General features: G+C 41.4%; 1 protein-coding gene across 13 annotated transcripts in view; it reads left to right on the top strand.

Moving 5' to 3' along the window:
* Positions 1–8,300, top strand: part of RBM47 (RNA binding motif protein 47) — a 206,600-nt gene extending 198,300 nt beyond the window's left edge. For all 13 annotated transcript variants that reach the window (XM_008017582.3, XM_038008606.2, XM_008017583.3 and 10 more), the window contains one exon: positions 5,436–8,300. In XM_008017582.3, coding sequence (XP_008015773.1) covers positions 5,436–5,675 — 240 coding nt within the window. In that variant the 3' untranslated portion in view covers positions 5,676–8,300. The remainder of the gene's footprint in view (positions 1–5,435) is intronic.
* Positions 8,301–13,931: the final 5,631 nt, after the last annotated feature.

The raw sequence follows: 13,931 nt of genomic DNA on the forward strand, positions 1-13,931 counted from the left end.
GTTGCACCACTGCACTCCAACCTGGGCAACAGAGTGAGACCCTGTCTCAAAAAAATTTTTACAAAATATGCCCGTAATCCTCTCCTCCAACCATATCTCCCACTGTTCCCCTATCTCTTCCCAAACTCATCTTACCATGTTGGCCTCCTTCCCCACCTTTGTTCATACTGTATCCTGGTTTCTTTATTCTCATCTCTTCCATAGAATCTTCCCCATCCACCTCCTAGAGAAATGTTCTCTTCTGTACTCCTCGTTACTACATCATTACTTGGCCTGTGGCTGCCAATGTGTTCTATCTTCCAAAGAAAATGAAGCTCCTCCAAACCAAAGACTGTGTCTTGTTTCTTTGCATCTTCACCTCAAAGGACATAGGGAAGACATCCATTTAACAGAAGAAAATCTTGTTAAAGCTGTTCTCTGTGAGGCAGTGAATCGCAAATACTAATCACAAGTACTCAGGCCCAAGATCCCTTATCCAACTGAAAAAGAATTATCCAGGTCACTTTTTTTCATTTTTGATTTTTGATTTTTTTGAGACAGAGTCTCACTCTGTCACCCAGGCTGGAGTGCATGGCTCACTGCAACCTCAACCTCCCTGGTTCAAGCGATCCTCCCACCTCAGCCTCCCAAGAAGTTGGGACCACAGACACACACCACCATGCCCGGCTAACTTTTTTATATGTAGGGACAAAGTCTTGCTATGTTGCCCAAACTTGTATTGAACTCCTGGGCTCAAGCGATCCTCCCATCTCAACCTCCCAAAGTGTGGGATTACAGGCCTACATTTTTTAAAAACAGAGATTGTTAGACTCTAATCCCTGAAGATTCCAATTCAATCAACTGGGCTGGGGTCCTAGAACTGATATTTTGCATAGCTCCTCAATGATTCTGAAACAGAGCCAGGCCTCTGACCCTCCACAGTAGGATGCTGTTTACTTGCTTTTGCTCACTCTGAATGCTGGTCTTGACTGCGTTATTCAGAAAGGGCAGACTCACTGAAGCTTATTTGTCTTTCAGTCTGTCATTAAGTGTTCTTTAACTTGGGATCTCTGAAAGACAAAAAGAGGAACTGGTTGTAAATGACACTGTAGAATAACAACTAAGTGTAGTTATAGTACTTGTGGACTGACGGTAAATATTTACAATAACTTAGCAGCAGTACTTAGTGGAATTTTGATAATAATTTCTAATTCTTCTTTACTAAGAAACTCATAAACATTTGTCTTTGATGTGCATTTTGAGTTCTGGTCAGGTCCAAATTCCAGGCACCATAATCATGTTCTGACTATTTCTGTCTCCTATCAGTCTGCACTGGCTGTTGCCATCGGGGTTCTTTTTTTTTTTTGAGACGATGTCTAACTCTGTCGCCCAGGCTGGAGTGCAGTGGTGTGATCTCGGCTCACTGCAACCTCCACTTCCCAGGTTCAGGCAATTCTCCAGCCTTAGCCTCCCGAGTAGCTAGGACTACAGGCACGTGGCCACCATGCCTGGCTAATTTTTTGTATTTTTTTAGTGGAGACGGGGTTTCCACTTCATTGAGCCACAGTTTGAAATGTGAAAATGTGAAATCGTTCCCTGGACTTTGTGTGTCAGCTCTTTAACAGGTTTCACCTGTTAGCCAGGATGGTCTTGATCTCCTGACTTCATGATATGCCCTCCTCAGCCTCCCAAAGTGCTGGGATTACAAGGCATGAGCCACCACGCCCAGCCACCATCAAGGTTCTTATTTGCAGTCTTTGCTTATCCTCCCCTAGCTTTAATCATCCTCCCCTACGTTGTCGGCGCTCAGGGGTGTTCCTGTTTAGCCATTTAATTAGAGCAAGGATAACCGCTCCTCCTTAACAAGAGGGAAGACTGCAGGGACTCTTCACCTGAATTAGAGGCACATTTTTTTTGGTGTTTTTTTTTTTTTTTTTTTTGAGACGGACTCTTACTTTGTCACCCAGGCTGGAGTGCAGTGGTGGGATCTCAGCTCACTGCAACTTCCGCCTCCAGGGTTCAAGTGATTCTCCTGCTAGGGGCACTTTTTAAAGATGGGTAAATGTTTCTCCCACTACCACCATTGCATTTTTCTTTATTCCTGCTCTTTGATGTGCTGTATTATTGCAATTGTATAGTGGTCCCCCCTTATCCATGGGGGATACATTCCAAAATCCCCAGTGGATGCCTGAAACACAGATATTACCAAACCAATAATATACTATGCACAAATTTTTTTCCTTCTTCAGAGTTTCACAGATAGAAAATTTCTTTCTTACTGTAGATCTTAGCAACCTCAGCATAGGATTTTTTTCTTTCCTCATTAAGTAGAGAACTTTCCCCTTTTCGCTTAGAGGAAGGCCTTTAGTGCTCCTCATTGGCATATCCAAAATGCCAGCATCTCTACTCTTGCACTTTGGGGCTGATGTTAAGTAAAATAAGGGCTCCTTGACGGTCAGTCTGATAACCCAGATGGCTACTAAGTGACATGGGCATGGAGCACAGACAGTGTGGCTTTCCTGGACAAACGGATGATTGGTGTCCCGGGCAGGACAGAGAGGGAAGGCATGAGATTTCATAGAGCTACTCAGAAGGGTGCACAATTTAAAACTTATGAATTGTTTATTTCTGAAATTTCAGCTTAATATTTTCAGACATCAGTCAACCACAGGTAACTGAAACCATGGAAAGCAAAACCAAGTGCTTCCCCATATATTCTGTTTTACAGATAAGAAAATTAAGGCCCAGCAAGGTGACAGAACTGCTAGCCAAGAGTAGAATTGAGATTAGGAGATCAGGTCCCTGATCTGTGTATGCTCTGTCCTTATAGTATGGTGAATGCCATATAAAAGGAACATCACACGAATGAAAAGAGAAGCCATGGGTTTGGGGACCTACTCTTGATTCCAGGCCATAAGCCAGTGCACATGTATGTGCAAAACTTAGTGTTTGAGTGGGCAGCCTGAACCCAGGTATTGGGCCAGCCTGTAGCACATGGCAAGCTCTCTCCCACATGTTACCTTCCCTGCCATTTCCTCTCCCTTTTTGCACTGGTTATTAAACCTACGTCCACACATGTGGAAAAGATGGCTTTTGTCTTGCTGTGAACACAGTCTTCCCAGTTCCGGAGCTCCTCTCCCTGGTTGTAAAATGTCGCTGATGAGACACTCATTGTTTAGTGTTTAGGAAGCAAGTTAACATAGGGCTAAAAGTGCAGACTGCAGAGTCACACATTGCATTGCTTAAAAACTGTGTCACTTTGTGCAGGTCATTTAACACTTCCACACAACTCCATATAATCATAGTACCAACTGTACTGGTGGCTGTGATGATTCAATACTGTCATACAAATAAGGCACTTAGAACAGTGCCTGGCAGACAGTAGTCTCTGAGTTTGGGGTTTGTTTTTGTTTTTGTTTTGTTTTGTTTTGTTTTGTTTGAGACAAGGTCTCACTTCCATTGCCCAGGCTGGAGTGCAGTGGTGCGATCTTGGCTCACTGCAACCTTGAATTCCCAGGCTCAGGTGATCCTCATGCCTCAGCCTCTTGAGTAGCTAGAACTATAGGAGTACGCACCGCCATGCCTGCCTAAGTTTTGTATCTTTTGCGGAAACTCCTGGCTTCAGCGTCCCAAAGTGCTGGGATTACAGGCATGAGCCATCTCACCCAGCCTCTGAGTTAATTGTTATAATTATCATTATAATTGTAAATTAAAATTATTATAAATTATAATTACTATCTGATTATAGTTTTTAAAAGTACTCTTAGGCTAGAAGTTCCTTTGAGCACAACTTTGGAACTCTGATTTGCAAATTTTGTAACAGAAATTAGAACTAATTCCTTTATAAAAATCTGAGAAGAAATAATTAATTACCATTTCATAGATGCTGAATTGTTTATTTTGAAGATGTATTAAGATATAGGGGAGATCATACCAGCATTTACTACAAGGCATTCTGTGGCTCATGAGGTGCACCAAATATTTTGTTAAATGAATGTTTTATTTTATCCAAAATCTCTTTTCAATGAAGCATCTCACAGAACTAGTTTGATGGCAAACACTTTGGGAAATACTGAACCACAGTCTTCCCATTCGTACTCCTGTTTATTCTGAAAACATCTTATGTTGCATTTTCAAGTAGACAGAAGGAAGTAGCAGGGGCTTTTCTACAGCCAGTGGTGGCCGTCGACAGTTCAGGCAACTTTACTTAGCTTGTCCTTCCCCACTTCTTCCTCATTTGGAAACTGCTCCTTATCCTTTAAAACCCAGCTCAAATATCCCTGCTGCGGAGACATTTTCTCCAACTTCCCCGTTAGTTGGTTCTTTCTGTAAGCTTCTACAACAATTTGTATACATTAATGGTGTCATCTCTTAGGTGGGAGATGATGGAAACTATCACACTGGCTGAAAATTACGTATGGTCACAATTTTTTAAGGTCACAGCTTAAGAAGCTGTCCCTTTGGAAATCAGTATATTTTGTTTCTCTAAGTTGACACAGTCTGCTCCTCTCTCTGTCTTTGAGACAGATCATATCCCATCAGTTAAGTATGAGTTGAGGCTGCTGGCATGTATCTAGAGACCATGTTTAAGGAAAAATACTGATTTTTAATTACTGTGAAATCAACTGTGTGGAGGGTAGATTCTCCACTGCCTTCTCTAGCTCACTCTGGGGCATAGACTGATTGAGTGGAATAGTAAGTAGAAGATTCTAGAATACGTACAGAGAAGGTCCTCCTTCTATCCACAGGTTCTGCGTCTGGATTCAATTCTTTATTGAAAAAATAAAGACAATAAAAAATAACAATACAACAATAAAAAACAATACAAATGTCAAAATACAATATAACAAATATTTACATAACATTTGCATCATATTAGGTATTTAAGTGATCTCGAGATTATTTTTAAAGTATATGAGAGAGGCCAGACGTTGTGGCTCATGCTCGTAATCCCACTACTTTGGGATGCTGAGACAGGAGGATTGCTTCAGGCCAGGAGTTCAAGACCAGCCCTGGGCAACATAGTGAGACCTTGTCTCTATGAAAAAAAAATTTTTTTTTGTAGTATACAGGAGGATATGCATAGGTTAAATGCAAATATGCCATTTTCTCTCAGGGACTTGAGCATCTGAGGATTTTGGTATCCATGGAAGTCCTAGAGCCAATCCCCTGTGAGGATACTGAGGGGCAACAGTATTTCACCTTTCCCTCGGCCTTCTAGGCCTCTCACTTTCACAAGGTTGCATCACTGAGTTTGAGGATGCAGCTCCACCTTACCTCTTCAGTGGCTCTTATCCCACTTCCTTACAATAATTGCTATTTGCCCGCCCCTCTGCCTTCCTCTCCCTTGCTTTTATGTCTTTGTATTCCCAACTTCTGGGAGAGGCTCGTTGAATGAATTGATGATAGGCACATACACATGTTCAGGAAGGCTCCTTTTTGTCTCTTCTCCTCAGGGCCGCCCAATAACTCCAGTATACACGGTGGCTCCAAATGTTCAGAGAATTCCCACTGCCGGAATCTATGGGGCCAGTTACGTGCCATTTGCTGCTCCGGCCACAGCCACAATCGCCACACTACAGAAGAACGCGGCAGCCGCGGCCGCCGTGTATGGAGGATATGCAGGCTATATACCTCAGGCCTTCCCTGCTGCTGCCATTCAGGTCCCCATCCCCGACGTCTACCAGACATACTGAGGCTGGTGACCAGCGCGAAGACAAACCACACGAACACCACTGAAGGAACGCTTGACTATTTGTGAAGAAGGAGCCTGTTGAATTCGCACATGCAATCTGAAAGTGAAGAATGTTCGCAGATTTATTTCTGAAATATTTTATATACATGAAGTTTTCACTAGTTTTTTAAGACTATTTTCAACTTAGCAGGCCTGCGTTTATACATTTCCAAAAGACTTGTAATGGTTCGTGCCTTCATACCATCTTTTAAAAATTTGTATGCTGTACTACATTTGTATAGAGGTTTTTGTTGTTTTTTTTTTTTAAGGATATATTTTCAGTATGAAGGTTATTTTCTTAACTTCTGCACTCCAGAGATTTCTATTTTGTAGTACCTTCAGTAATATATCAACTATATATTAAAAAAGCACACTTGAGCAGCTAGGGAACTATTTTGAAAAATATATACAATATTTAAAGATACAAACAGTAGTGCTTAAAAATACTACATAAAACATTATTTTAAAGGTTATACTGGAAAGTGCAATTTTAAAATGAGTAAAATCTTTGTATTTCTGCTGGCGTTAAGGGTTGATGGTGTTACCATGTATCATCATGGCGGTACTATTTTTTAAAAGAAACACTGAATCTCTCCTTAAGCCAACATTGAAAAGACTTGCCACACTTCTGAGTCCAAACACTGGAAAGCTCTCCTTTGCCACCGTTAGCGGGGCTCATTCTCCATGTGCCTTAACCTTACACATGCCCCCACTACCCCATCTCTCACCCTGTCCCCTCCTCCCCAAATTCCCAGTCCCTCCACAATGTTTGGCAAGCCTAGGACTAATGAATAGCTCTGAAAGAGAGAGGAGCTGGTGGCTTTTATACTTCTTCTTGGGTTTTTGTTGGGGTTTGTTGTTTCGTTGTATGTTTTTTGTTTTGTTTTGTTTTGGTTGGGGAAGTATTATCTTCTATGTGTGCTATTTTCAGTAGCAGAGTAAGTACAAGGTTTTAATCGAGCTGCATTAGACACCTTTGCATAGCTATTTAATTGCCCAATATAAAACTTTAATGCCATTTCTAATGCTTTTATTCATTTTTGAAGTATGAGTTTGTAGGGACAAAGAATGTATGTTATCATAGACAAGACCCCCAGAGACTCTTGTCAGCAGAAAGTTATGCTTCTAGTTGCCTTACCATGTTTCATGCAAAACTGTCCGTGGTCCTCAAGGGTGTTGGAAACATTTTGTTTATTAAATCTCTCTTCCCTTGCTGTGCACTTGATGGGTGAACTGAATTGGGTTGTGCACATCCAGGAGGAGGAGGAGAGACCTGTAGAAGTTTAAAGATAGTTTGTAAATATCTTCTAATGCTTGTTTTTAGTCCTTTTATGTTGCAGAAGTTCATGGTATGTAGTTTAATGCAAAATGAAACCATTTTATTTCAATGTTATTAAAAAGGTTTGTTTTATTAGGAAGTTAATGTATTGTTGCAGTGTTTTGTGCCTGTTTAAAGGCTTTTGTTTAGCAGAGTGAATGTAAAATACAGTAAAATGTTAAGATTGTCATCTACTTTAAAAATATATATATCAACTTGGAATTGTTTTTTAAAGGCTCAATCAAGGAAGTGAGGTGTGCAATAAGGTAGCAAGTACACAGTTGCGTTTTTATGTCATGTTAGAGATCCATACAATCTTTCCACTCATGGGATTTTTGTTGATGGCTGAATTCTTGTGGATTCATAAGAGGATCATGCCCTTAGCAAGTACTTTTGTTTTGTTTTAAATTAAGAGATTCCCAAATGCCTTTTCCCCCCTCATCTTGAGACGAGATGAGTTTTTATGTGTAAGCAATATTTATTTAACTATTCTATAAAATTATTGAGTGCCTCCTGAGGCCTTTAAGCACCCCTAACATTCCTTTCCATCATTCTTTTAAATGACATAAAGTAATTGTGCAATGTTCCTGATGATGTACCCCGCAAGCTGCATTGAAACTCAAATCTGTTGGTATGAGTGACTCAACAAAATGTAATTTGAATCAGGTCCTCATCCCTTGACTATGTGAAAAAAGTACTCTCCTTCTAGTGAAGGATTGTCACAGAGTTTCACTGGATGAAACCGTGACCCAGTATTCTTACTGTATTTTATGTATGCCTGTAAATTATTTGCGAAGAAGAAGAAGAGGAGGAGGAGGAGGAAGAGGAAGAGGAGGAAGGGGAAAAGAAAGGAAGGAAGGAAGGAAGAAAGGAAGGAAGGAAGGAAGGAAAAGAAAAGAAAAGAAAAAAACAATGATACCTTAACATGGCAACCACCAAACTCCCTTAAAAACAAACGTTGGTGACATAGCTAGTTAAGTATCAGTGAGCCTCCAATCTGGGACTTATCTGTTCCTATTGTTTCAAAACCATTTCACGTACACTACTGAGATAAGTTTATAACTTGAAATGTGAACTTTTTTTTTTTTAGTGTTAAGAACAAACTATATAAATGTAAAAAAAAAAGTTTTAGAGTTCTGTTTTCAAACATTGCTAGTGGTTTAGTTAACTTTAGCTGCTTTATATTTGAAAAGCTTTTATTTTAGATCTTGCTCCATTTACAGTACATTCTTAGGATGTATGTAGTAAATAAAGCTTTCTTTAAAGCAATTGCAAGACCTTATTTTAAATTGTGTTTTCTTTACACTGATTTATTTTTTCTAAAATAATTAGGAAAACCCTTACAGCATAGAAAGGATTGGCTAATTCGATATTTTCCATTGGAGAAATCAGCAAGTTATGATCATGTGTTTGTCTTGGGACTACCATTGGAGATGGGTTACATTGGCCAGGTGCGGTGGCTCACTCCTGTAATCCCAGCGCTTTGGGAGGCCAAGGCGAACAGATCACCTGAGGTCAGGAGTTCGAGACCTGTCTGGCCAACAGGTGAAATCCCATCTCTACTAAAAATACAAAAAAAATTAGCCAGGCGTAGTGGTGGGTGCCTGTAGTCCCAGCTATGCAGGAGGCTGAGGTAGGAGGATTCTCTTGAACCCAGGAGGTGGAGGTTGCAGTGAGTCGAGATCGTGCCTTTGCACTCCAGCCTGGACAACAAGAGCAAAACTCCATCTAAAAAAAAAAGAAAAAATGTGTTACATAGCTGAATCGTGAATTATGAGTATCCTCAAATTTTGGCTCAGGAGGTAGGAGATTGAACACTCAAATAATATTCAAATCTGCATTGGAATAGGATGTGACAAAGCCTGTCACCACCCTCAGTGCCAAAGTTTATTTATAATCCCAACGGCTTTACACACAGAATTTTAAATGGAGACAGTTGATGGACATTGAGTTTTTTGATGGTCTCATGAAAGTGCTGGGATGACCTTGATGTTGGTCATTGCATTTGAAACCAAAACCTTCTTGTTTCTCCTTTTCACAGTGCATAGTGAGGTTAACAGGACACTTTGCTTTTCTCTAGAGATCATCACTAACTTCGGGCAATATCCATCATCAAAGTCAATAAGATGACAGGAGGGAAGGTGGTGGATTGTCAATAGAATAAAGTTCCACTTGGATTTGCCAATGATTAAGAATTTTACCTTTTTAGCTTTGAACCTGGACTACGACCTCCCAACCTGCATTTCTTGGAATTCTAACCTTCTGCTTCCTCTTAAATGGATAAAGGCCTTTTTAGAGGCAGAACAGACCAGCATGTTGGGCAGAACATCCCAAGATGACAGCTTATTAGGCAATATTTTTAGGGGCAACAAGATCTACTGATCTTCTTGTTCTAGGAAATAAGTACAAAAGCTCTTCAAGTTACAGGATCACATTCAGGCTAGATTGATCTCTTTAGAAAAAGAATTAACAATCAAAATGAGGCCAATAGAATGTCAAATGAGGATAATGACTATGATCATGTGATTCACTGGGTTCTTAGGCTTCCATAACCTCAGGTGGAGCTCACAAGAGCTCAGTGAAATAAGCAGGACAGATATAGATATGTGATCACACAGCTGGTAACAGGACTCAGATCTACACTCAAGGCCAAGCGCAGTGGCTGCCACCTGTAATCCCAGCATTTTAGGAGGCTGAGGCAGGTGGATCACTTGAGGTCAGGAGTTCGACATGGTGAAACCCCATCTCTACTAAAAATATAAAAATTAGCTGGGCATGGTGGTGGCACCTGTAGTCCCAGCTACTCAGGAGGCTGAGGCAGGAGAATCAGTTGAACCCAGGAGGGCAGGAGTTGCAATGAGCCGAGATCATGCCACTGTACTCCAGCCTGGTTGACAGAGTGAGAACTTGTCATTAAAAAAAAAAAAAAAAAAAAAAAGTCTATGCGCTCAAGACTCTGTCCCAGGTTCTAAATGCCCCATTTTTTCAATTCCAAAAATGTCTGTCATGACAACATATACAAAGCACTTCATTGAAGAGTTAGAAAACGTCTTCTGATTTTTCTTGTGTATTCAATTTTTATATGATTTCTTTATTATAAAGCCTTCTGGGCACTAAGGCTTTGTATTTGAGTTTTTTGTTTTGCTTTGTTTGGATTTGATTTTTTTTTTTTTTTTTTTTGAGATGGAGTCTGGCTCTGTCACCCAGATTGGAGTGCAGTGGCACGATCTCAGCTCACTGCAAGCTCCACCTCCCAGGTTCATGCCATTCTTCTACCTCAGCCTCCCGAGTAGCTGGGACTACAAGCACCTGCCGCCATGCCTGGCTAACTTTTTGTATTTTTAGTAGAGATGGGGTTTCACCGTGTTAGCCAGGATGGTCTCAATCTCCTGACCTCGTGATCCGCCCACCTCAGCCTCCCAAAGTGCTGGGATTACAGGCATGAGCCACCATGCCAGGCCTTGGATTTGATTTTTTAAGTCATAGGAATTGATATTTTGGCATGGCTGTTTTGATGAAATAACGTTTTGACACCATGACCCTAAAAACAAAATCCATCTTCAGCTTTTTACGAAACTAAGTAGGATGACACAGATGTTCTCACTTTATCTTACCTTTTCCTTGACACATTCACCATTTCTGAACCCCCAAGGTCAAAGGGAGGATTAGGTTTAAATATAGAAAGAGACTCAGGAGACATCCACGAAATGTTTTACTTCAATTCCAAGGTCTAAGCTACTGGACTGGATACAGCCTTTTCTCCTGTCTCCTCTTTTCACTTATTAGTACCCAGCATTCCTGTTTCTAACTCTTCATGCCAATAAACTTGCGGGACAAATGTGATTACCCAAATGCTTACCTGTTAGAGCAAGTGCCATGGCCTACTAAAATAGGCTGGGTTTGTGGTCAGAACGCCTAGGGGAGAAACCAAGCTTTGCTACTTGCAAGTCATGAGACTTTGAAAAAGATGCCTTTCCTCTCTGAGCACCAGTTTCTTAACTGGTAAAATAGGGATAATAATCCTGACCTCATAAGGTTATTATAAAAATGAGATTAGTTGGCTGGGTGCGGTGGCTCATGCCTGTAATCTTAGAACTTTGGAAGGCTGAGGCTGATGGATCACTTGAGGTCAGGAGTTCAAAACCAGCTTGGCCATCATGATGAAACCCCATCTCTACTAAAAATACAAAAAATTAGCTGGGTATGGTGGTGTGTGCCTGTAATCCCTGCTACTCGGGAGGCTGAGGCAGGAGAATCACTTGAACCTAGAGGCAGGGGTTGCCGTGAGCCAAGATGGTGCCACCGCACTCCAGCCTGGGTGACAAAGCGAGACTCCATCTCAAAAAAAAAAAAAAAAAAGAGAAGAGTTAATCTAAAAAAGCCTAGTACATTGTTGGCACTCTTATAGATAGTTATTTCCTTTCCCATCTCCTTTTTAAACTCTAGTGTGACTGCATTCCTCTTTGTTAATTCTATCAAGCCTTTCCATTTTAAATCCTTTTATTATTTTTTTAACTCTTTCATTCACTGAATTTTTTTATTCTTTTATTCACCTGTTTATTCCATAAACATTCATTGCTGGAGTGCCAACTATGCAGGATTCACCAGAGAAATAAGTCAAAATTGACCTTCTGCCTTCTGCAAACTCCCAGGCATGACAAGACTGTTTTATGGGAAGGGGGACACACCCAGGCTCAAGCCAGAGACCTACAAGATGAATAGGAGTTAGGCAGATGAGTAGGGGGGAAAGGGAGTGGGAAATGCCTGGGCCAGGAGGAAAGAACACGGTATCATCCAGTCCACGAAAGCAGTTCAGGGTGGCTGCCTTAAAGGAGAAGGAGAAAGTGTGAAGAAATCCAACCTTTGCACTGTTTAACATTAAATATTGTTCATGGCCCTGCATTAGCTGTGAAAGGAAGAGATTTGGTCCCTATGACAAGGAAGCTGGGGGAGCCAGTAATCACGTAGACAGAACCGTCAATCATCATTCCTCCTTAGGGCTTTCAGGAAATGATGGAGCCCTGCATTTATCTACACTGCTAACGCGAGAGCTGCCCCTAGTGAAAAACTCCCTTCTTGCTGCCTTCCTGGCCCCAGGGGGGATGCCTGTCATCTCTGAGCTTGTCCAGCAGTTTGTAGCAGCAATCAAAGCTTTTAGGGCTGCCCACCTGTTTCTTGTGCAGGTCCAGGTTCCAGCCTCTGGGACCTTCAACCTTCCCTCTCCAGTCATACAGCAGCTGCTTGTGGGTTTCCCCACTGTCCCTACATAAACCCCCCACAGGACAAGAATGCAGGCTTCTCAGCAAAGGTGATGGAGTCCTATAGTCCTCCAGATGACCGAGGGTGGATGATATGGTTTGGCTGTGTCCCTTCCCAAGTCTTATCTTGAATTGTAGCTCCCATAATCCCCATGTGTTGTAGGAGGGACCCGGTGGGAGGTAATTGAATCTCAGGGGCAGGTTTTTCCATGCTGTTCTCATGATAGTAAGTCTCACGAGATCTGATGGTTTTATAAAGGGCATTTCCCCTGCACATGCTGCCCTGCCTGCTGCCATGTAAGATGTGCCTTTGCTCCTCCTTCACCTTCCACCATGATTGTGAGGCCTCCCTGGCCATGTGGAGCTGTGAGTCCATTGAATCTCTTTCCTTTATAAATTACCCAGTCACAGGTATGTCTCTATTAGTAGCATGAGAATGGACTAATACAGTGGAGGAGAGTCCCAAGTAAAATCTTTAGAGACACATTGACTTCCCCAACAGGATCATATTTCCATGAAACTCCATTCTGCAGAGTTACCAGGAAAAAAAAGCAACACTAAACCCTGCATATGCAAGAAATATGACCTTTGCTAGGCTAATTTTTAGCCACCCTTCTTTCTTGGCTTGTTCTACTTTGTTTGTCAAAAATCTTCCTTAATGATTAACCAACCATGAGATTTAAATAACCTTAGTCATTCTGAGGCAGCTAAGAGGTGTCACTGAAGCCCAGATGTTTCTGAGATGACCTTGTTGGGGGTGTGCTGGGTCAAAACATTTGTGCTTCATGGTATTGTGATAACACTGGGCCATGCCAGTCTGGTTTTGCTGGGATTTTTCCTCTCCTTTTTCAGGACCTTTATTCCAAACTGGTAGCACCATGAGATAGTTTTATTTCCATCGACCTCAACAGCCTCACACCTCTAATCCAACTCAAATATAGCCATTTAACCCTTTCTCAATCTTACGTAGAGTAAAGCTTTCTAGAGCTATATCTTCCCTGATCTTCATGACAATCCTATAAGATAGTTACAGAAGAAATTCTTCTCCCCTTCCCATTCATTCAACAAATATTTTGTTTTTCAAGATTTATGTGCCAGGCTTTGTGATGGAGCCTAAAGACAAGTTAAGGCCATGACCAGCCTTCCAGAAGGTTTTGCATGGCCCTTTCCAGTGACCACCTCACCAAGGGAAACAGCCAAACCTGCAGCATAGATTAGTTTTGCATGCATCATCTTTTCAGACTTGAGCTTGCTACTATTAATACCCCATTTTACAGATAAAAAGCAAGGAGGCAGAAAGAGGTTTAATAACTTCTCCTGAGACCACGTCACCGGTGAGTAAGTGAAACAGTGTAGATCTGAGCCTGGAATATCTAACTCTAGAGCTGCGACTGGGATTGGAGAGATTATAGATCACCCATTTTGTAAGGATGTAGAGTCACACCGATCTCCTAATAGAGTCACTTTTTCACAAAGGACATTGGAGCAAGTGGAAAGGAGAGTTTAAAAATCACACACATTGCAGAATATAGGATGCAAAACTTTCTGAAGTCTGAAGGTCTTAGAGGGTTACCTTTCTACATTTTTTTTTCCCGGGTGGCCTCCAAGCCTCTTACATTCCAGCATGTCTTTTATCAACTGT

The sequence above is a fragment of the Chlorocebus sabaeus genome, chromosome 27 (assembly GCF_047675955.1).
Source record: "Chlorocebus sabaeus isolate Y175 chromosome 27, mChlSab1.0.hap1, whole genome shotgun sequence".
NCBI classification, from domain to species: Eukaryota; Metazoa; Chordata; class Mammalia; order Primates; family Cercopithecidae; genus Chlorocebus; species Chlorocebus sabaeus.